At 35.6% G+C, this 26,408-nt stretch overlaps 1 protein-coding gene across 1 annotated transcript in view; it reads left to right on the forward strand.

Annotated features, from left to right (window-relative positions):
• The first annotated feature begins 442 nt into the window (after positions 1-442).
• The window catches only part of LOC149799345 (putative serine protease K12H4.7), a 31,867-nt gene continuing 5,901 nt past the window's right edge, over positions 443-26,408 (forward strand). Inside the window, exons 1-9 of the mRNA XM_089957060.1 lie at positions 443-674; positions 3,108-3,289; positions 5,708-5,853; positions 7,542-7,637; positions 19,229-19,364; positions 20,400-20,514; positions 20,955-21,162; positions 21,751-21,853; positions 24,010-24,215. Coding sequence (XP_089813186.1) covers positions 450-674; positions 3,108-3,289; positions 5,708-5,853; positions 7,542-7,637; positions 19,229-19,364; positions 20,400-20,514; positions 20,955-21,162; positions 21,751-21,853; positions 24,010-24,215 — 1,417 coding nt within the window. The 5' untranslated portion in view covers positions 443-449. The remainder of the gene's footprint in view (positions 675-3,107; positions 3,290-5,707; positions 5,854-7,541; positions 7,638-19,228; positions 19,365-20,399; positions 20,515-20,954; positions 21,163-21,750; positions 21,854-24,009; positions 24,216-26,408) is intronic.

Below are 26,408 nucleotides of genomic sequence, written 5' to 3' on the forward strand. Positions count from 1 at the left end.
AGTCGAAGAGACGAAGATTTGAAAAAATTCTTTCGAGGAATTCAGCATGCTATGTTTCAAGCGTTTGAACATATTATTTTTGGAAGTTTTATATTATAAAATCGTTGCTAAGTATACGCATTAATATTTGGGATTTATTTTAAGTCAAGCTTGTCAAACAAGCCTTTCGTTATCCTGTGTAGGGGCCCTTTGGAAAATTACGAATATCCTATAGTATTTAGACCAAGGTACTTCATTCACTGGTTTCTTGTTACGTGTTCGAATTTGGTCTTTAACACACACATACAGACATACAGATAGACAGACACACACATATATATGTATATCGTCACCAAGAGCGATACAATTGTCGATTTGGTTTAATCTTACCTATATTTACCCACATGTACGTTAAATAAACTTGCTTCTCACTATACACAGCAGATAACGTGATTCAATTTTAGATCAACATGGCGACCACAGGGCATCTCCAGATTTGTCTCATCTTGACGCTACTCTTCACATTGGGGACACTAGGGTGGATTCCAATAATTTTCAGAGGGAGGCCTACAGGTGGAATGGTCGGGCCACCCCAACCAAGTGGACCTGGAAATGCGAGTGTTCCCGTGGAGCTGTGGTTCGATCTGCAGTTTGTAGATCACTTCAATGCCGCTGATCAAAGAATATGGAGTCAGGTATGCTAAATACCGTTGGTACCTGTGCAATACACTTATCCTGTCGCTTACAGCTGAGACTCGGTTTGCTTTCGCATTGATGTGACGTCAGATCTACATCTGCTCTGTTTGCCAAAATTCATAGGCAGAAGGAATAGCACAGAACCGGAGCTTTCAGTGCATTATGCTTCGGAAATCTGGGTCAACACTAGACGTAGTTAGGCTCACGTCACACGGGATATAACGGTATACAATTGATGCATAATTGTACTACATCTGCCTTTAATTTTAACTGTCCGTCTGTCGACATGCCAGTCTTTCAGGGGCCTGCGTATTAGCGGGATAGTAGATATGTTGTCTTTCTATGCCCCTGCTGGCATATCAGTCGGTCTCTCATGTCTGTCCACCTCCTCGTGAGTGTCATTGTGTGTCGTATGTAAACATATATGGATGTTTGCATGCGTTCGATCCCCGACCGAGTCATACCAAAGACTTACAAAAATGGTACTAATATCTGCATCGCTTGACGCTCAGCATTAGGAGGTTAGTGCTAGGACCGGTCGGCCCGGTGTCAGGATAATGTGACTGGGTGGGACATCATGCCACATGTCTGCGGCATGATGCCCAAGTGCTAGACATCACTATAAACTCCCACACTGCAGACATCGTAGCGCTATGACTGAAAAATTGTTAAAAGCTTCGTTAAAAATCCAAATCACACACACACACACACACACACACACACACACACACACACACACACATAAAGAAAGAAAAAATCGTTATTAAAATGAGTGAAAGATCTGTATATAATATTTGGAAGAATATATGTTTATGGTTTGGTGACTTGATTTCATGGGGCCCCGAGTGGCCGAGTGGTCTGAAGCGCTCTCCGTTAAGGATTACGGAATTTAGCAAAACCTTCACTGAATTTAACAGAGACTAGACCAAAAAGAACCATGTCAGATTATCAAAGTAATGCTGAAATTCTGTTACCTCACAGACTTTATCAGAGACTGAAAACGAATCCGGGAGAAGATGTAAAGACTATAATTAGTACTGAAAGTTTAGACACGTCACAAACTTAAGTGAATACTGGAACAAAATCCGGAAACATTGTTAAATGTCTGAGCTTGATTATAAGTAATACTAAATTTTTTAAACTGTAACGGACTTTAGTAGAGAACCATGAAAACAGAAAACAAAAGGTAAACCGTGTTGCTCAGATTAAAAGTAGTACTCAAATTGCAAAACTAGTACGGAATGTAATATAGACTGAAAAAGTCTGGAATATCGTATTACAAAAAGAAACAGAACCGCTGAAAATATAATGGACTGGAGACTGAAAAGCTCCTAACCGATATACAAAATATATTGCTTAGATTAAAGTAGCGCCAATCTATTGAAAGTGCAACGGACTTCCGCGACGACTCATAAACAAATCAGGAAAACTTTTAATGTAATGGCAGAGACTAAGTGAAATACTGAAAAACGTAAACTAATACGGAATACAGCAGAGAGTAAAATAATTTCTCACAACATGTAATAAATGTAAAACAATATATACAAATTGTAAAACATATTAAAATCACAAATTTACAAATTTAAATTTTCTGTTTGAATTGTGCAAGAAACGTAGTCCTAAATTAAACAAGTATTCTGAAAATGTGGACATTACATCAATATATTAAAATGTGGAGAAACCCAAAAACCTTGAAACCAATTTCTACAAATTTTAAATAATTTTAATTCTTTAAATTTTGTATGAATTAAATATAAATGATTGCTCAATTAATTATTTCATAATTATATCAAACGTGTCCTTACACTTCTTTGTCGATCGTTTTCATTTATTTAAAATATTGTGCTGTGCCACTGAAACTGCGAAATTGAAACTGCGTCAGTTGAAAGTAATTACCATCATAGCATTGATTGAATATGACATCCATCCTGAGAATAGTATTACAAGTCACTGTATAATATATTGTACTGATTTACAATTGCAATGGATTTATATTAAGTGAGAAACCATTTCCGTCGTGAATTTTCTTTCCAACGCGAATATATTTTTCCCCCACAAGAATGCTTTTATTTAATGAATAAAATGATCACTAAAAATGTATTAAAGTAATTATCATTGCAAGTGGCTTTTAATTTCTGGGGAACGGATTTTGTTTTAAGACCCCCACTTCCCGCCGAAACTTTAATTATAGGGCCCTAAGCATGTATCAGAGATTATATTTCTCGCATACTGCATATACCTTATCTATATTTCTCGCATACTGTATAGACGTTCGGTATATTTCTCGTATACTGCACATACGCTGCTTGTTTCTACGGCTGCTCAAATAACGTTGAAATGTGTTATGCTACTTGTCATGTCACATGTCGACACCAGTGAATTAGAAAATTAAGAAAGTACTTCAGTTTATTAAACAAGTTCATTTTTTTCAGAGATACTTTGTAAATGGTGACATGTACGAGCCCGGCGGACCGATCTTCTTGATGCTGAGCGGAGAAGCGGAAGCGGACCCGGCATGGTTACAGTATGGCGCCTGGATAGAGTACGCCAAAACCCACCACGCCTTCCTTATACTTTTGGAGCATCGATTTTATGGGAAGAGTCGACCTTTCGGGTAGCTATTTAAGAATCGTTGATTTTGGGTTCAGAGCCATTATTTCGCATAAGATGCGATATACATGGCGGCCAGTGTAACTGGTGGAGGAAGAATCTGTGAAAACCCTCGGACAAACGATTACCTGCGTGTTTAACCTGGCTATCGCTTTCAATATCTTCTTTTAGCATGCTAATGTGACAGAGTTGTTTGTGTTTAGGCATCCCAGGAGTATTTATGATGTAATTTAAATAATTTATTTTCCTGTCAACTGTGTAGGGACCATACTACTTCGCCTGAAGAGGATTTTGTTTGTACTGACAAGAGAGTCACAACTCTATCATCAGGCTAAACGCGTCTTTCCTTCGAGGTTTTATCATATATTGACTTCATTTTTGATTGAGTAGAGTGCAGATTTACTCTTGCGACCTCACAAGCCTTTGACAACTTCTATTTAAAATTAGAAACAAAATCCAGAAGATTAATTGCAGAACGTTCATTAGAAAGAAGTTTCTCTTTCAATAACGTCGATGGTCCACGAACAGTGTGTTCAATATCCAGTTCAAACTAAATGAAACCCAAAGATTCTTAAACTGATTCTTTAACAGGAAACACTAGTAAATGAAATCCTTCACCCCAATATTTACCCGTATCAAAACAGGATGATCGAATCATATTTTTCAAAACCTGATGAAATCTTTCCAATTCTCATTGGCTCTCAGAGTGATAGGCAATATGAGCCAAAGACTCGAATCCAAGCAGGCAAAGGTGAGATTGCAGTGGTCCACAACGGTAAGCGCTTTCACCACTCTGCCTTTCGGGTCCCCGGTATTCAAGAGAGACATAGATATGAGCTGGAAATGATGATTTTATGAGCGCTGAAGCAAAGAGCGACACGAGATAGTATTATAAACCTGCGCAGCGTGGAAATAAGTATTATAACTGCATATATTCTACAATATTATACAGTTTATTTCATGCATATATAGCAAATATTAACAGTGATACAGCAGTTTAAAGGCATAAAACAGAAAGGTTTGACGTTTTAAACTCCTACACACTACTATATATATATATATATATATATATATATATATATATATATATATATATATATATATATATATATATATTGCATTAGGAAGGAGAAATATATTACTACCAAGACATTTACACAAAGCACAGCAGAGCATACATTGATGACCATTGGATATCACTAGGTAGATAGGCAGATGTGAAAATGGAACGGAAATGCAGTCGCCAGTCGTAAAGTACATTATTATAATAAATTTGTCTTGCTGTAGTCTTGATGCATTTCCTTTATCCAATCTTCTTCCAAAACACGTACACATAAACACACATAAACTCTCATGAACACATGCACATTCATACATGAACATACAGACACATACATACACAAATAAGCAAACACACCCGCAAATGCTACATGAACACACACACACACACACACACACACACACACACACACACATGCATACATGAAAACATTTTCACCACACGTTCCAATGCTTACTAAAGACTATACCACTACTGTTGATCATCAGTTTTGTTTTTTTGTATGTATAATTACACCTAATGCAACATTTTTAATTCTCTGTCTTAAGACGGAATAAAACAGATTTTAAGATGGGTTGAAACGGAATAAAACTGATTTTAAGATGGGCTGAAACTGACGATTCTAAGATGGACTGAAACTAATGATTCTATGAGCGAGGGCGCTAACATTAAACAGCTGATAAAAGTTTCACTAAACGTCTCAAAATTTCCTTCTCTAATTAGGATTGTTCAATGCATGGCTTACTCTTTGCTTGTCAGCAAGCTTTAGAGTTCGTCTGTCGGGCGCTACGTGTTAAAATATAATCTTTCTTTAAACATGTATGGAATTCCAAAAACTTGTCATGGATAAAAGGTTTCTCGGGTGTAAATTCTTGGAACTGTAAAAGTTTTGTCATCAACACAGTCTACATCTCTGAGGAAAATCGAAAAAGCAAAACCAATCTTTGTTCAAACGTTTAGGATAAATTTGTAGAAATTTGAAACTTAGACTGCACATTGCATCGATCTCAAACAATCCACACACTCAGATTCAGATGCAGATTCAACAGAAAATTTAGATCCTTCAGTGACTAAGACAAATCTAATCATTGATATGATTTTAGCTAAATCGAACTGCCAATTGATATGATTTTAGCTAAATATAACTTGCCAATGTACGACTTTAGCCAAACCTGATTAGTCAGTCATGTGACTTAGCTAAATCTGCATTTGGAATTTTTAGTTGGCTTTGAGTGTCCGCATTTTTATAATCTTATGGTAGATAGTACGTTCACAGCTAGTTTTCTCTACCACATAATTGATAAAACATTATCGTATCGGAACTGAAGTTTTGCAATCATCTACATTCCTTTTGTTTTACAGCCACCTAAGCCTTAGCAGTTTGCAGTTCCTGAATAGTAGACAGGCTCTCGCAGATATTGCAGAATTTATCGGAGGAGAATTTAGCATAAGGGACAAGTTTAATTTAACAGACAATAAACTAATTGTCTTTGGTGGTGGTTATGCAGGTTAGTCATCAAATCTACTATTTCCTACCAGTCTCATCCTGTGTATTTGTGTTTATCACCGTCTCATCCTGTGTATTTGTGTTTATCACCGTCTCATCCTGTGTATTTGTGTTTATCGCTGTCTCATCCTGTGTATTTGTGTTTATCACCGTCTCATCCTCTGTATTTGTGTTTATCACCGTCTCATCCTGTGTATTTGTGTTTATCACTGTCTCATCCTGTGTATTTGCGTTTATCACCGTCTCATCCTGTGTATTTGTGTTTATCACTGTCTCATCCTGTGTATTTGCGTTTATCCCCGTCTCATCCTGTGTATTTATCTTTATCACTGTCTCATCCTCTGTATTTGTGTTTATCACCGTCTCATCCTGTGTATTTGTGTTTATCACTGTCTCATCCTGTGTATTTGCGTTTATCCCCGTCTCATCCTGTGTATTTATGTTTATCACCGTCTCATCCTCTGTATTTGTGTTTATCCCCGTCTCATCCTGTGTATTTGTGTTTATCACCGTCTCATCCTGTGTATTTGTGTTTATCACCGTTTCATTCTCTGTATTTGTGTTTATCACCGTCTCATCCTGTGTATTTGTGTTTATCACTGTCTCATCCTGTGTATTTGCGTTTATCACCGTCTCATCCTGTGTATTTGTGTTTATCACTGTCTCATCCTGTGTATTTGCGTTTATCCCCGTCTCATCCTGTGTATTTATGTTTATCACCGTCTCATCCTCTGTATTTGTGTTTATCACCGTCTCATCCTGTGTATTTGTGTTTATCACCGTCTCATCCTGTGTATTTGCGTTTATCCCCGTCTCATCCTGTGTATTTGTGTTTATCACCGTCCTTCTTGCACACGAACATACACAAGAACGTAGAACGAAAAAGACGTACACACTACATTACAGACTAAAAACTCTTATCAACTATTTCCCATTTCTTGATTAAAGAAAATGAAACATGAACACACTGATAACAGTGGTAACTGTAATGGGACAATTTATTATTTAATGCAAATCAGGTAATATTTTGATAAAACTGATATAAGAAACGAATGATGTAATTTGCAAAATAATTGTCTTTATGACAGGACACTTTCGGCATTATGGGCATGTTTGACCCTGCGACGAATATAATCATCATAACGATAAAGACACATGAATTCACACACTTGCACGCCCTCTGATAATTCAAATATTTTATTTACATTTTGCAGGATTTAATCCATTTATTGTTATTTCTTTCCAATATTTAATGACTCATCTTTGTTAGTCACCTAGTCGCCTTAGAAAATGTAGATTTATGTATAGGTATCAATGTGTAATTATACATTCAAGCATATACACTGCATTTCTATCTAAATTTCCTAGAGATTTTTATGTAGCTGTGTTACACTCCTATTGCTTAGCTAGATAGTCTTTGAGCATCTATAGTTCATTCGAACTTACTCCATCCTTATTGGTTGATGAGCGCATGACAGAGTTGGCTAGAATGATAGCTTGACCATAGGTGCCATTAATCGCGGTACGGACTCCTTCGCAAGCTTGGAACAAATGATAAAATGATAACAATCTAACCTGCTTGTTGACTTTTCTCTCTCTATCTCACACACACACACACACAGATATATATATATATATATACACATCGCTTTGTAAGGTGTTATATGAATATGAATGTTATCATTGTAGGCTCATTGGCTGCCTGGTTTAGGTCCAAATATCCTCAGTTTGTAGATGGCGTGGTAGCATCTAGTGCTCCTATATTTGCAGAAATAGACTTCAAAGGCGAGTAGAATATCAATGTGTTCCAAAGCTTAACATTTTCCTCATTCCTTCGCAGTTATCTCATTCGTCTCTGCTTCTGTTATTAACGTTGTTATTGGTCTCATCTCTTGCTGATATATATATATATATATATATATATATATATATATATATATATATATATATATATATATATATATATATATATATATATATATATATATATATATATATATATATATATATATATATATATATGTGTGTGTGTGTGTGTGTGTATAAGTGTTTTGTGTATGTGCATGTATTTTTTCACTTTTACTATTTTCTATCAATGATAATAATAATAATAATAATAATAAATAATAATGATAATAATATCTTTAATTTAAAAGAATAATACGTTTAGTATTAAATCTAACATTCAAATTAGTCTTTTTAAGAGCGCATACAAAATTGAAGCGTAAAATGATGTCTTTGATTTATAGCAATAAAAGAAAAGGCAAAAATATGTGTATACAATAAAATCTCCAAAATCATAACTTGATAGAAAGGTCACTCGTAAAACAATGCCCACAACGGGATAAATGAACCAGTCAACAAGCAGAGGGAGAAAAAATAATTATCACAAATCAACGATATTCTGCTGTGCCATGGGTAAGAATAATTTCTTTGGGTTTCCTCATCTGAAACGTGTAGTAGTATCATTATAGGATTTTTTTATTTTTCTTACTGCTATAGGTCAAAGCGTTCTATACCTCATTACTACCCTTGAATCACACGCGAGTACATAACTTACGCAAGTTCACGCGAGTCAGTACTGATCCTCTTGTGAGATTAAACAGTTTTTGCTTTATTGTTTTGGTAACATTTTCTAAACAATTATCTCGGTGCTTACTCTGCTCCACGTATGCTGTTTTGTATATAATTTCGTAATATACTAAAGTGTGGGTGCCATTGCTATATTATAATGTCAAAATTATCTCTCTAATGAACTTTTTCTTTGATGTTCTTCGCTGATGCTGATATGTTCATAAAATATGTTAATGTGATCACTGACGTATCCACTATCTCCACTAGTTAACTCCAGAGACTTCCTTTTTTACTCATATAATATCTTCTCATGCTTTGTATCATAGGCTTGACCAAGTATACATCGTTTATGTTCCTAAATATTTCCTAAGTCGATTAATGCTCCTGATATGTACTATGAAAATTCATGCCTGATCTTTTCATTATATTTGGCAAATCCGTCTGACGCATTAAAGCCAAAGAGCGATTAATCTTTGCCGTTTCGTTAAAAATACTTCTGTGTTCCGGCATTCTGATTATCTCATTGAATATAGGCATAAATTGTTTCACAATAATATACTCATCAGTATGCGATCTTTGTGCCCTAATATATAGAATATGCTGCGACAGTTCTTTAATAAAATGTATGCCCACATGATCTCTACGAAATATATTCTAGATACAATATTCTCACAGAATCTCTGTAAAATATATTATATACAAATATATCCACTACCAATTTAAAATATTCTCACTGCTATGAAAATATATATTGTGTGTTTAACTTTTGTCCATGATTGTAGATTGCAGTGGTCATTTGTAAAGAACATATTTCATAGCTAAGTTTTGTTCATGATTGTAGATTATATATGAAAATGATGATCATTTGCAAGCAAAATATTTACTTGGATATAAGTTCCGGACATTGATTTTTCCCTTGAACCCCCCTCCCCCCCCCTCCACAAATACTTGATGTTTGTCCGATTATTTGTTAGAATTTAAGTAAAGAGACCTGATGTTGTTTGCTAATTTGATGGAATAATTACCCACATCTTCGTTCTCTTATACTATTAATTGTCTTGCTGCAGTTTCCGAATACGACCTAGATAAACAGGTTATCAACAATTCAGCGAATGGAAATATTCATTTTACAAACGCTCATCGATATGTTAGTCCTGTATATGATGGAACATTTACTTTTCTGACTCGTAAATCAATATATCCCTTTGAATACTTGAGCGATAGGAACACGTTTTCTTATACTAAATTACAACTGATCGAGGGAATCTATTCTTCGTTGTGCCACAAACTTATTTCTGACCACTATAACGCACATGCAGACAATGTCTTTTCCTCCTTTGGTTCTGAAAACCTTTGCGTCTTTCATGACCAATATCTGCATACTGCTCGTGGATGGATTTGAGGTGTTTGTCAATACGGCAATGCGCTAATTCAAAGTCTACCGCGAATTACGTGTCTTCACCGGAAATCGCTTCAGATGCGCTTCTGGTAAAAAACCAAGGTTGAGCTGCAGTTGTTAACAGACATTGACCTACACTTATTTATTGGAGGAGGAATACCTGGCGGTATTTCCATGCAGTGTCATCGCAACTAGTGGAATGACACAACATCGCTGCTCCGAAAAAAGTACATTATGTTTCTGGATTTTAAGTACCTGTATGGTTGGGCAACAATGTAACCCAGGCCTGTTGATGGGATTGACTCGATAGATCCAAAGCAAATGACGAGGCAAATGCGTAAGAGAGTATAATAAATGAGTGGCATCGACTACTTTATAGAGTTTGATCTAGAATACAAGGATGAGCTCCAACATGCTCAAAATTATTATTCACTAGCACCTGATGCGTTGTTGGTGCACAGCGAATGGTTTTCATCATACCAGTGTTAAATTGTGGATGAATCCGGGCCTATGTATACTGAATGTGCTAAGTTGGCTGTGAATCTTCCGACTAAGCACAACTATCTAGTTAATGTACGAAGCCTGAAGTTGTAATTAAGGCACGGAATAAGGGTGTTCGAGTCAACCGGAACTTTGATTTTGCCACCATCACTGGATGACATTCTATTTACAGATGAATACAGATCTATGCACAAAGGCCATGATCATACTGGAAAAAAGATTTATTCGAATTTATAATCGATGCCGTGTTTGGTAAAACGATGGCAAATTTGCAAGAGATAATCCGTGTTGATTTTGTTTAAGACAGAATAAAGCCAATTGTTTCTGAGCGGGGCTATCACGGGTGGTTGTAAAATAATTATGGGCAGGAGTGACAGTCTTCTGCCCACTCAGCAGTTTTAAACCAATTTCGCGTGTGATTTCATTCGTCAACGTTGCTATTACCGACTGATGACATTACGCGCTTGCGACATTTTTTTTTTTAATAGGAGTTATGAACAGTTATTTTGTCTACTGATGATTGAGTAATCATTGTAGAAACATTCTGTTAAATCTTTCCACACCTGATCATGTGGGAGAAACAAAATGTCAATTTGATGAACTGCGTTAGGTGATCGTGCATCATGCCATGGATGAGAAATCTTTCTTTGCGCTTGCAAGTAAATTTTCCTCAACGTTTGTTTGGCAACCAATTTCGAGCGGCCTCGTAGACGACATTTTCCGTTTTTTCAATAGTTGCTTCTCCCTTCCAATAAACTCAAGGACTGCAGGATATCGCAGCCGGTATATTATGTACGTTTGTTTATTATATCAATATAATTTACTTCCAATAAATGTGTAGGATTAATAACGTTTAAGTCATGGGTACGATCTAAATCAGCTGCTCGCTTCCACGGATATCACTTGACGCTTGGTAGGCGATATCATGACTGTAACATCCATTGCCGACACGATTTATGGGTGCTTCTCCAGATTTTGGTTGGTTGTTAGAATTAAGTTGTATACCCAGCCTTATACTAAACCCACAGTGATTATATCCGGGGATTATTATCCAATGAGTTCCCGAGCGATATCACCTCCTGCTTTTTGTGATAAACGTGAAAATCTTTGCACGACACGGAATACAAATTCCAGTAATCGTGGCTGTACCACCACGTTTTTCAAACCGCATTGGTTTTGCAGTAGTTATTTTCATTCCACATATCAGAGAATATGAAGGCATATTTGTGTTGTAGTTCGCGGCGTTTATATTTTTGACATAGAGTGTTACCAGCCACTTGTGTGATGATTATCGTTAAATATTAGCTGAGGTCACACAGGACCCATTTAGTTCTTTACCTATTCACTTGACTAATGGGTCAGTCTTCAGGGGAAAATGTGAAGCCTGCTTCGACAAAATAATTTATGAACCATGATAAACATAGCGATATCATAGTTAAGTCTAATGACTGACGCCGCAGACTTACGCGTGTTCAACTGGAACTTGTTAGCGAGTATATGGATGCACGCAAACGTGTCAAAGAGATGTTACATTTGCGACAGACTGTCGTGAAGAGGTCACAGTGGGCATTAAATAAACGTTTGCACCACTGATCAAACGAATATAAGAGATAATAGACAAGAAAGCAGAACAAACAATGTCGCGAAAATCACTGCGCGATGATGGGAACACAACAGAAACTACCTAATCCAATCAGGCGTGCGTCAGCACAACTAGCACATATTCAGTAAAGGTTAGAAGTCATGCCCGGCGATGCAGGAGATATATTTGTTAATATTCCCCAAGCTAAAACACCCGAGGACAAATCAAAGTTTAGACAAACCAATTCAAAAAACTCTGATGAAGACTCACGAGATACCCTTTCAATGCCCCTTAGGTTTTCCGCTAACATACACGGCTCAAAACAATTAAAACATTATTTGATCGCAGCTCGACTTTCCGCGGATACGAGGCCGAATTCCATCTAAAGGGATTGGAACCTTATTATATCTAGTCAAGACGTTCACTGGATAATAAAGACTATACTTTAATAATTATATGTGGATTGATTTTAATAAAATCGTTGTCTTCCCATCACGACCATTCGGTTGTCTTTCAGCAAAACAATTCATTCGTTATTTCGCAGAGGGCGGTCAAGAAGGTACCTGGAATGATATTGAACTTTCCGCAGGTGTGTAGGATATTCAAACAGTCAATAAAGAAATTTGACTGTTAATTTAGTTGGTGACCAGCAAAGACTTCACAGATGAACACGAGTACATCTTTACTGAATTTTGCACCGTAGACAGTTAACATCGCACGGTCATCAATAAGAACAATTATTGGCTGGTCCGAAGAGTTTCGTGTATAACATGAAATCTTACGGGATACCATATTGCGCCAGACATTGCCAGAATTACAACAAGCAATACCAATTTAACCTGTGGTAGTTAGGAAAGCGGAGCTTCGAGCTTCTGCAAATGTATCTGCTCAAGTTTTAATACTGTTTGGGTTTGCACCAAACATAGAACTGGGTGATTTGATATCGATCACTCCTGCGGTGTCTATGTATATTCTTGGCTTTAATCCCCGGTTGATACATATTCATATTATCCTTGTAGATCAGTTCGATCATATGTTAGATCTCCTCAGGGAGATCTTGACACAAATCTATGCTTTTGAGATCACTCTTATATTTAATACAATACATATTCTAAGAAGACACGTGATACCAGCGCAAAAACCCATTTACATGACATATGACTGAAATGGCCCTGGCGATGTTGTCAGGGGATTGTTTACTGCTCAACAAGGATGCTCTGTGCTTTGTCTTTACGCGCTTGACCTGTCCTTAAACAGGTAACATTGTGAGCTTTTGATAGCATCAATCCGTTGCTGCTGGTCAGATTCGAAATCTAGCATTGCGATTGGTTCGATCGATTTGAGACTATGACAATTAGGTATTCAAGCAACACCAAAGTTACACTTCCACTAACAGCAATAATACCCAGCTAGTCAGTTGAGTCACAATTGAAGTGGCTGAAACACGCATTACCGATTCGACGATTGCCAATCCGGCTTCGGAAAGTGGATTGCATTCGTGTACACAAATGGTATAGACTTCAAAGGTATTAGTCAAAACCGATAACGTGTAATTAAGAAACATCAGATCCTGCATTTGACATAGTCGCGCCTTTGAAGATAGATGGAAGCACAACATATTTTCAGTATTGTTCATACTTTTCTAAGGTTCGGAGTCTAAGGTGTCGAATGGATTTACAGGTAGGTACATGATACATTTCGGTATTTTCTCCCATCTGAGACCTTCTTGAAAATCGATCTTAACTGATACAAACTAACAATACTATTTTCGCATCTGATAAACCGGTCGTATTTGTCAACAATAATATCATGGCGGTGCCCATCAGCGCACATTCTTTCATTTATCACAAGGAAATTGAAGCATTTTAAGCAATGTTAATATTGTTACGAACATTCTCAACCTCGCCAGATACAGTGACGATTATGCAAGATATGTTGCCCCTTCTTTAACGTTTAACAAGGACGAAGGTTAAAACCTGGATAATATTGAAAACGTTGAAATCGCTGTTGCAAATGTAGTGATGCCCTCTGCAACTGGCGCCAGTGACAATTACAATATTGAATTTGCATAGCATCGATCCCACTGCATGGAGACTCGATGTCGTTTGCGTGCGTGATTCTGTAAAGATGTAGGCAGTGCTTGGATCGGAGCCAAATAAGGTCACCTATACCTAACATTTAACGATACTGATGCATTTTGGCGTTATGGAGGTAATTCTGGCATGTGGTGTTATTCAAATATGCATTGTGGATGCCTATAATTATCCCTTCTGTCACTGCAGAAACTAATTTATTATTGTTTCTAAATTCTGTCAGCAGATCACCAATGTCATTTTACACGCTTTCAACAGACTTTTATGAAGACAAAGTGCACTATTTTTCATGGCAAACAATTGCCCATCAATATATCATAACACCAAGATATATATTTATAACGTTTAGAACTGCAGTTTTGGAGCACGATTCACAAACTGTTAATCGTATTATATTTGCACAGCTAGGAGTGTCGTTGCGAATTAACGGTAATCTGCAACCCGCATAAGAAATTTTTACTGGACATCACAAACAATCATTTTGCACGTTCATATCACAAACTGTAGTCGTTCTAGGATTTCCCAGCATGACTGTGCTAAGTTATACTAAATTTATTACTTCTCTTCGGAACACCTGGATCTGTACAACTGTCTGTAATCCCGCACTTTCATGCACGTGTAACTGAGGTCACCGCCAACTATTCGCCACCTCTTTCCCTGTCTCTGGCGGTTGTAGACGTAATTATCTCGCATAAGCTGCTGTTGTTCAAGGGTGTAGATCGTCGAAGAAGGGTTATTGACGGATTATGGAATACCTTTTATTGCTGTAGTTGTTATAATTGAACAACATAATTGAAAATAATGTAGTTATTCGTCCCAATTGTCGATCAATATCTATGTGAAAACGGCGATAACAAACCCTGATTAAACACTGACATATACTTTTTGTTAAGAGCTATGTGGAATCAAAATTTAACCGGAATTGTCGACGTGCGGTTGATACAAGCACAACTTGGTCAGCTTAATATGGCCAAACAAAACAATAGCTCATGGACATTACAGCGGTCATAGTCAGAGGAGGCATACATGCAAAAGACCGGTGGAATAGTTCCGTTAATCTCGGCGATTCCAGCGCTGTTAGCGGCTGCGGATTCCACAGTTGCAATAGCGACTGCATTAGTGGCGGTCAGAATTGCATCAGGAATGGCTCTGAAAAAAGAGGTCAGTCGAAAAAATATACTTGTTTTCGTTTCCTAAACGAATAAAAAGAAGAGGCTTCTGACCGCCCGGGACAATTCGCAGGGTACTTTCATTCAGAGTCTTCGTATACCTGTTACGACTATCAAAAGACCTCGCCATTACTTAATATATTGTATTTTGACTCTCATGGGCTTGCAACATCAATTGAAGTTGTTGAATGTTTTAATCGAGGCGATGGAGGGCAACCAGTGTTTAATTCACCTCTGTCACTGTAAACCCATCTGGACTGGTCAGTATGTGAACATCGAGTTTTTAAAACATAACGTGCACTTGAGTGTTTATCATAACCATATATTTTCTAATTTTATGTTACTTTGTCTCTTAGAAAGTAAGCTTTATAGAATGGAATCTGCTCAATCCGACTCATTGCTGATGTGAACCTTAGCAGTTTTGCCACAAAAGTGGATTCGTCTGGGTTTGCTAGCTGGGTTGTTGTTGATGTCGACCAGGTCGAGCTCGTGATTTTCCAAGATCAAACTGGAAAACGCATAGCGTGAACATTCAAGATGTTATTTGGTAGCGACGAGGCGTTCTAAAAAATCCGGGTCGAAATTAACGCAATTGTTAACATCAGATACTCTGGTTGCATTTATCAAAGTCCACTTGAAATGAATGCAAATCGAATTCAACTGGATATAAAAATCAATGTAATCAAGGTCCTGGTTTCTAACTCATATTGTCAGCAACTTCAACAGTGGATGAACCAGCACTTCAGGCATATGATCTACCACATGTAAATAATAAAGCGCTTTATTCCAGTGGTCTCGTTAGACTTGGTGCTGATAGATCCAGTTATTATTTCTTCAAGTGTACACTTCTGATATGACATGGGAGTCTCCTGGTGCTCTATTAGAATTACTAATTCAATCATCGGAAGATGATCATGATACCCTTAAAGTTATAAAAGGATGCTTCATTTATGTTAGATTCAATGACAAGCCACTCAAACATTTTCCGGCTGCAGGTTCGCTTAATGTTAGAAAGGACAGAAGAATACAGATATATGGATGAAATATTGCGGACGAAGCGGTATTGATAATTATAAATGTATATACAGCGAGTTCGCGGACAACTCGACCCAGTTACATTCCATGTTGACTATGTAGCACCAACATTAACCCAAACGAAAAATAGAAAATCTAAAATTGTTATTGTTGTGTGATAGTTTTTGGGCGAAGACAGGAACGATCGTTTCAGAAGCGAATTAAACAGTGGTTGTCCTTAATCTCCTCGACTTTTTTTCTGTTTTGGAATATGACAAGTGCTACGGTCATATTTGCTTGTAGATAAATGTGTTGACGGATAAATGATTCCTTCTGGCTGGTAAGTGCATTATTGGTCATTAAATATTATAGGTATATTTTTATTTATGGCGTAATCAGTCGGGTTTTATCTGAACGTAATGCCAGGCTCTAAGGACCACAATCGCTGAAAATTTAAATTTTCTCCCGAAATATATTTTCTATGACTGTATGATATTTGTTCCTGTAGAAAAGAATAATTGGTTAGACGTACATGTGCATGTTTGCACCTGAAAGAGACCAGCCGGTCAAGCAGTTATACTTCAGGTTCAAATTATTACAAGAAGAGCAATGATAGCCCCTCAATGCTACCAGCGTGAAAAAAAAATAATCGAAATTGATAAACAGCTACAAGATGAAACCACCACAAGACCCATGAGTGTAGCTGTGGATTATATTTGCAGAATCGTTACGGCAACCACCGTTGTTCTGAATGTGACCGGAACGACCATAACAACGCCATTATAGATACACAAATCGAATTGCTGTTAGAGCGAGATCAATTGTAGCCGGTGCAACTAGCGGTGGTGGTAAAACAATCTTGATACAGATACATCGCGAATACGTGTCTCCCGGCGGCACATATCTATGTTAGGGCTGGGACCGAGACATGGCAATCCCAGTCAAGTGGTTACATTATTTGTCTCCCCACGAGGCTTGCCGAGGGGGAGACATATAATGTAACCCCGCGACTTGGATTTCCTTTTCTCGGTCCAAACACCAAAATAGAATATTTTTCTCGCCCAGTAATTTCCTTTAAGGTAAAACAGAATTTTTCACTTGTGCAATATAGCTCGCGCGCCAATATTTACATGCGGTGCATTAAAACAAATATGTTAATGAGGACAGTGGCGCGAAAGTGTTATCTGAAGTACACAGCTTGTTTGGATGAGTCCAAAAAAGATAACAACATAAAACGTAGCATAGTATTGAGGAATTATCACATCTATTATATGGATGTTATATGAAATTAACAATAAATAGTTAATATTTATTACAAGAAATTTGCTTATTGATTAATGTGTTGACAGATAAATGATTCCTTCTGGCTGGTATGTGCATTATTTGTCATTAAATAATATAAGTATAGTTTTGATTCAGCTGAGTCACAATGGAGAGGCTTAGCAAAATTAGAATAAAGCATGTTTGACATAACGCATTTCTGGCTGTTACTAAGTTTTTTTCTAGTTGTTAAGAGAGATGGGAGGCTATTAAATATATAGGTATATAGTCTATGTGCATGGATCAGTGTTTTCTGTCATAGTTCATGCACACAGCATTGAGAATTTTATCCTATCTGTAGCAGTCATTTTTCAGGTCAGCGTAATTAAATGTCGCTAACAGTATATAATTTTTTTCTTCACACGAAGTGTTTAAAGCTAGTTACGTAGCTTTAGTTACATTTAATGACGCTGACCTGACAATGTACTGAGCTAGGCCGTCATATAGGATAAAACTGACCATGCTGTGTGGAACGAACTAGTATAATGCCAAAAAGTTCGAAATCACATGCGTGTGTGTCTTTTTTTCTCTAAATGTTTTTCTATTATGTCTTCTCATAGATGGATTTACCTTAAGTTACTATATTTTTGTTATTTATTGTTGTTGTTGTTGTTTGATTTTAACACAACTACGCCAGGCACAGCAGAAGACAACAAGGGTTTCTTTTTTTAAAAAAAAGTAGTTCTGAGCGCGTGGACACCTTGACTGAGACGACTGGTTTGAGATGACTAGATTGAGATAAGAAAAGCAAGTTTCGTAAAACAGCTAGATTTCTCTATCGCATGGGTGAGAAAAACAGTCTCAGTGCAATTAGTAAACTATACTCAATAACTATCGAGAATAACATAATTGGCGTGGAGGAGTTCGAGATTATATGTTCTTGAAATGGACAACCACCGATGACTTTGTGAGGAGATACGGAACCTAGGTCGTTAGCTACCCAAACCAGGTGCTTGGTTTACAAACAGAGAAAATCGATTAACTGTGCTCATATATATATATATATATATATATATATATATATATATATATATATATATATATATATATATATATATATATATATATATATAATAGTCAATTGGCCTGAAGGGGGCATACAGTAACTTCGCTAGTGGATTTTCTCACCCGATGCTCACCACTGGCTCCTGTGCATTTACGTAAATAACACGCTCGCGTGTTATTCAAGGGTACTATCATGGGACACAGAACGCTTTGACCTATGTCAGTAAGATGCATGCAAATATCCCATGATGATACTAATAGTGTCGTTATGAGGAGGGTGAATCAGCAAGGAACATGAAGTCAAATAATAGGTGAAAACAATGAAGGTACGGAACAGTCAAAGCACTGAAGAGCAGGCACATATTGTACATCCATTCATTATGTGTTCGAACAGTAAAGCATTCGAGCTACAGAGTTTTATCAGCCAGCGAATACTCGAGTGCATTTAAAAAAAATATTGTTGTTGATTGTTTAAGGTATGGGGTTGGTTTTTGTTTTTATTGGAGTCTTTTGTGGGTTTTTGTTTCTTGTTTTTTGTAAAAATAATTTCCGATTGGACTTTGACTATAACTTTAACAAGAGAATAGTTTCCATAGAGGACAGGTTTGACCCAATTTCTGAAACGAAGATCTAGTAGCGATGGGAGTCAGGAACTTTCTTTTATATAGGATGAGTGTGAAAAATAAACGAATAAAACTTTCCTAAAATCTTAATTGCAGAATACCTTGCAGTCGTGTCTGACGTAATGGGACTTTCCAGCCCTACGTGTAACCAGAACGTGAACGAAGCAATCGTCACGATATGGCAATGGTGGGGTCAACCAGACAAACGAGAGAAAATGTTTCAAATGTTCCAGTTAGCATCGCCAATATCAAACTTAAAATAATTTATATCAACATAAACAAATATCACATGTTCCAGTTAGTATGGTCTATAATAAACTTACAAACAATATATCAACATCAAATATATATCAACATTACGATCATGATTAGCAATAAAACTTAATAACCAATTTCTTTTATTAGCTAAGCACAAAGTCGGCTTTAAATCTTAACCTATTTACATTATTTTCATATCAAGAGCATTGAACAAGTAACAACAACAACACTAATAATAAAAATGATATTAATTACAATAATAATAATAATAATAATAATAATGAAAATAATAACAGTAGCATCTATTTGCAAGGAATTTGTATCCATGTGCAGTTTTCACTCATTTGATTTGTGGCACCATATTACCACCACAACCAGCGTTATTTATTTGTGGCACCATATTACCACCACAACCAGCGTTGTGATCATTACTGCTTAAACTGCATTTCGCCTTTGAACAGCCAGTGCTGGGAGTATTGACGAGACCATCAAAAACCATTTGATACTATGAGACTTATGATAACATTTGAATAATAATATAACCGCTTGCAAACAGCATTACGGATTTTTGGTCACAGCTGCATAGATATATAAAAATGTAAACATTTATGATCGACGGTGCCTTGAAAAATGTAGGATTTTTCTTTAAATTACGGGATCTTATGCTATTTTTTAAAGGAATATCTCTGGTAATTAAAAGTATTTAAAGTCGAGATACAAATTAGGGAAAAGAGAGGAGTGATAGTAATCTCATTTCGTTTGGTGTTATTTTTACTGATTTCTTCATTAATTCTTTCTAGTGTGAACTTTCTATTGTCATCGTGTAATACTAATACTTACATGAATATACTTAGATATATTAATGCTAATACCATGACCATATTAACATAATAGCTATATAAATATCATAGCTACATTAATATCATAACTATGGCAAAACGTCTATAACTGATCACAAGTAATTTGCAGTGTACGTCCTGAAAGCTGAACCATTTTTTTCTCTCTTCAGATTGTGTGACCATATAGATCATGACAAGACCATAGAAACGTATGCTTTTTTCAATGCTTTAGTTTACAACTTTGAAATCATTGCGCAGTACAACAAGGTGAACAGAATCCTCAAGGTATTTCATTTTAATTTTTTAAAAAAAACTAGATATGCAGTTGGGGGGGGGGAGAGTTTTAAATCAAGAAATATCAATATTTATGTTCAAAGAAATTTCAAAATATCCAGGCTTATTAACTGTGAGTGACAAATTTTAAAGAATATTGTTTTGAAACTTGGTAGTGTGTTGACTATAATATCTACTTCTTGTAAAGGATATTTTCGCTGGCTATTTTTTATAAAACATTTTTTTCGGGCCTTCTTGATCATTGTCCTTCTGTTTTATGCGTTTTTCACTAGAAGTTTATGAAAGCTGCCAGCTTTATTTACGTATAATCTATTTATGTCAATATGATTTATTGATTGGTTGATTGATTAATTAATCGATTGATTAATCCATTGATTGATCGATTGATTGATTGAGTTTAATCGATTTAGCAAAGAGTATAAATATTGTAGGGCTCGAAGGAACAGGATAATACTGTCACTATAGAATTTCTTTGTGACATCATGAGCGATGAAAGTAGAGGGCCACCAATTCAAAGATATGCTTTCGTAAACACCGTCGTGCTTAATCTGTTTTCCAAGAAATGTCTTGACTATAAGTTTGAAAAACTGATTACGGACTTAAAACGAACGGAATGGACTGACCCTGTTGCAGAAGGAGGTAAGTCATATATTTGTTTTGTTGGCGATCAATGGGTCAACATGCGTAATTGAGTAATCTCGAATCCGTCTCTACCGAGTACATTTTTGTGCTTTGAAGCCAAAACTTTTCATTCTATCTACCATCACTGGCTATCCATGCAAGGAGACTCATTAACAATGCTTTCTTAGCTCGAATCATCAAACAACTAGTGAAAACATTTTGGGAAAAATATATAAGAATTATATTCCAGAAAAACTCACAGCTTGTGTGAAAAGTTTATTTGTAAGCCTTGGTACAAAATTGAAAATTAATTTCATAACTGATACATTTCGCTGTGGATCTCAAATTTATATATCGAATTTTGCCTCGCTGAACAACAAAAAATAAAAAGTATGCAATTAATTCAAAGACAAAATGAAGACAATTATAGAGCATGTAAGAAACTTAATCGTAAAGCTTGGAAGAAAAAAACCCTACAAAATACCGAATTTACTGAATAATAGATATTTAGCAAATGGAGAGAAAAAAGAAATCCATAAAACAATCATATTTAAATAGGAATAGATTCATGTCACCACTGAGCTGTCTTTGTTTATTTTGACATAGTTCGCCAGTGGCTATATCAGTCTTGCACGGAGTTTGGTTGGTATCCCTCAACGGACTGGTACGATCATCAACCGTTTGGAGATTTCTTTACCATGGGCTTCAAGTAAATATTTTACCATCAGACACCAATTAGGCAAATTTTAATTACCTACAAAATAAAAAATTAAACAGACATAGCAAGCCAAGCTACACACATACACATACAAAATCGACATAGATATCAAGCTAACAAGCATAAAATTTATGAAAAGAGAAATCGTCCACGATTAATTCCCATCTTTGCCGTGTAAATTTATGAGAATCAAGGGTCCTTCATCGTTTAGTGGAAAGTGAAGTTCGACATACATACACACACACACACACACACACACACACACACACACACACACATACATACATACATACATGTCAATGACATAGAAATGACATGACAACATGAAGAAAAAATCTGGATGAATTTTAGCTATACAAAAGGATAAATCTTCACAGATCCGATCGGATGACAATTAAGCTGAACATAGGTCCAGATGCAAAGCAATTCCCTTTCGATGGCCGTAGTGTCAGTGACATGATGCAAATTGCAATTGCCAACAACAGCATCTGGAGTTCCGAAACCATGAAAAAACAGGAATATTACTGGATGCTTCGCTTAAGAATCCAATCGACTTAAACCAAGAATACCCAAGAAGGGCATCCACACAGAAAGAAAATCATCTGTCTGAAGCCCCTATTGTATCAAAATAAATATTTATTTTCTGTAAATGGGAGCCATTTAGGTGCGAAATATTGATTTTCAAAACAATACTTTCATTAGACATAATACTATAATAAATTACATCGCTTCCTTTTGTTTTTATTATCTGTATGTGTTTTGTAATTGCCTTCAAAAAAGCCTCATATACCTGATCTCTTGTAACAAATCATACCCTTTATGTTGTTTGCTTTGCGAGTATAATTACATTCTTATGCTTGATTATATCGTGGAGACAATAATATATACATGTCTATTTATCTACACATGGGAGGTAATTGCTGTTATGTTCTTGCCTTATTTTTATAGTTACCTCCCTTGCATAATTATGCTATTAATACATTCACTCATGGTTAGGTTCTTTTAATTTTTTCTACTTTGATTTTCATAATACTCGCCCACAAAAACTTACCATAAAAGTTTTTCCTAAATCTCTTTTTAGTTTATCCGTAAAACAAAGGAAGTTGATGAAAGTAGTAAATAACATCCGCTAGTGCAAAGAGTGTTTATGATAAAAACGAAACGTTGCACAGAATATTTACAAAACTACTTATATGTATTTTCCAATATCTTTGTACTTTTTTAAAGTGCAATATCTTTGTACATCTTTTAAGTAATAATAACTTTTTCACAAATTTGAAATTGTATGCTACAGTAGATGTTGGGGTTTTCTTTCTTAAGGAATCATAATACATTCTTTGTTCAGTGAAGACTATGAATTTAAATCGAGTAAATAAGCACCTTCATATGAAAGCTTGTCAAACATAATAACGATGATGATGACGATGATAATAATAATAATAATAATAATAATAATCATGATGATGATGATGATGGTGATAAGAAGAAGAAAAAGAAGAAAAGGCAGAAAAAAGAAGATAAAGAAGAAGAAGAATGACAACAACTATAACCACAACAGCTACTACAACCATACAAGAACTAATACTACAACATCAGTAACTGATAATAATAATAATAATAATAATAATAAGATCAGCAACAACACCAAAATAACAAGAATAAAATAATATAGTTATCTTAAATAATATGAGCATCATCAGTTTAGATTTTGTTCTTCTATCCTGTGGTATATTTTGTACCTTGCATCTGCACACATATCTCAACTTAATTTTGATATAGGTTATTAGGTTATTACTTTGAAGCTGTAGCATGAGACCCTCAACGTTATCATGTTTATGAAATATAACAAAAGCATTATTAAAATTTGGGTTAATTGAGAAAAAAGACGGTTACTGCACATTAAGCTATACAATATGTAATTTGATTACATTCGTCCATGGTTTGTTGAAAACTTTTATTAGATTCGACTCTGCTACTACTTGTTTATAACACAACATAAACTCGTACAATCAAAATCCACATTGTTTAATTTATGAACATTATTTCTCATTTAAAAGAAAATATCTAAGGTGTGGATAATCTCGCACAGCAAAGTTTTAGCTGGATTGACGAATCCATCCATTTATAAGAATTCAATTTATTTCCAGCTACTCCTGTGTACAGTGTGCCCAGGTGTTTGGGTATAATTACTTCTGTGCAGCTGACACGGGTGCACAGGAGACAAACTTGTATTATGGTGGATTTGACATGCAGCTAACCAAAGCCGTCTTTCCTAGTGGTACCAATGATCCCTGGCATGCACTTGCTTTCAACAACACAAAAATTCCAGACACCGTTCCAATATTTATTGAAGGTAAACAACAGTGTGTTATGTATGTTTAATAAGTATTGTTTGCTGGCTTTTCCCCATGATTATTTGCTATGTATATCTGTATATTGTACTTGACTCTTGTTCAGAATCAAGTTAAGGTTCTACCTGACCAGTGACATTTATTTCTAAACAACATATTACATAGCTAATATTTCTCTATGTTTGTGGATTAAATACATGCAACTCATTATTAATTGTAACCATGTTTAATTCAATTTGATTGATAGATAATGTCCTGAGTATGACCTTAAAAACTTCCAGAATTGAATTTTCCCATTAAGTTGACAGAATATTTCCAGAGACTGGCAATTGCGACCAATATGAGATAAAGGGGTATATAATACTGTTTAGCTAAAAATTACTCATTCTTGCCTTTAAAATCTGGATGGATTTATTTATTCAGATTAGTATTGAATGGAATACAAAGTGCTGAATAATATTCTTGGACTAAAACATTAATTTGCAATTATAGTGAATGCAGGCAATGACATTTAATAGTGTATTGTTGTGATGCATCAAAAGACTGTTAGCACATTGCCATATTCTTGGCCATTGACACATTGGAACATTCAAGACTACAGGCACATCAACATCAAAATTTATTTGGAATACCGCTGCAATTAAATTTGAACTTCATACACTTGGACTTGTGATAGAACTTTTAGGACTATTTGAGATTTAATTCATACTACTTTTAGTTCTTTTTAAATTTTCACTTTGTATTCTTGGGAAATAAATTATTTGTAGCATTGTACAAAACGTGTGGTTTTCGCTTTTATCTGTTACTTAATTTAAGACCATAGGGGTGTGCACAAGTGTAAGATATGCATGTTTTGGAATGTTCCATTGAATATATAAAACATTCAGGATATTTTATTATTTTTTACATTAATACCGGATATAATTCATCGTGTGATCAATATACGTGAATGTCTTAGCCACAAGATGACATATATCAGGTATTTATGCAGAAACAGACATTTTTCTTGTTTGGATACCAAACTTGCTCCTGAATCGAAGCTTAGAAGACTTAACTAACATCAGCACCACCACCACCCTTTTCACGACTTCATTTCACTTTTAAACGAAATTACAGACTGATCGTGAAAATATCAGCTATTTAAAAGAACGTGACGTGCATGATGAGATAATTGTATGCAATAAATTACATTTTTTAATACATTTTTGACCTATTTAACCAAATTTGACGTACGAAACGAGATCCCAACCATATATTAAATAACGCCAGTTTTTAATATTTTTTTTTTTTATATAATAACTTTGTTGTTGAACGTGTACAGAAGAAATAACTTCATAGTGTCGCAAACGGCGTTGAGTCAAATGCTTCAGGCAAAAATGTGTTTCCAGTCCTAAAAGGAATGCCACTTTTGATTTGTTTATTCTAGGTCACAAAGTGCTCGTATTCCTTGCTGCAAGGATAACTTCTGTAGGTACTCACAATAACGCGTCGCATCTCATGATGGGAAATTTTGTATTTTTACTTGTTAATAATATACTTTTTACACGTGAAAATAAATGAATAGCAAAAATAGGAAAAATGTTCAGCCAGTATTTTCTATATTTTACAATTAAATATATAATAAATGTTATTATCAGTGTCATATTGATTCCAATATAACAAAGTTACCAGTCTCTATAATGGATATATTGTGGTTTTATGTCAGTAAACAAACACTACGGACCTGTCAAGCTATGCATTGGAGGTATGCCGAAGTCAGACGACGTAATGGGTTGAAATAGTTAAGGCCAGATCCCAAATATGAAAGTGAATGTGTTGCCATTCCTTCCGTTTGAATTTCGCTGTCATTGATCTCAAATATAAAAGTGAACGGGTTGCCATTCCTTTCGTTTGAATTTCGCTGTCATTGAAAATCTTGCTCATCATCACGTTCTGATTGACTATTAGATCCTGTAAGCAACTTGATACGTTACTTGCGAGGTGAAGTTAAAATCTACTTGGCCACACGACAGTGGTAATGGTCTTGAGAGAGATGCAAATTTGTATATCATTCAGTATGCCACAAGAAGGTGTTTTCATAGGAGGTCTTATTTAATTCGGTTAGGTAAATAAATTCCACTGACTGGTTATATACTTTGCCCATTAAAAGAGCGATTCTCTTCGTACGTATCAAGTTTTGAAAATAATCACATCTT

Source organism: Sinohyriopsis cumingii, chromosome 5 (assembly GCF_028554795.1).
Source record: "Sinohyriopsis cumingii isolate HCF-2022 chromosome 5, ASM2855479v2, whole genome shotgun sequence".
Lineage (NCBI taxonomy): Eukaryota > Metazoa > Mollusca > Bivalvia > Unionida > Unionidae > Sinohyriopsis > Sinohyriopsis cumingii.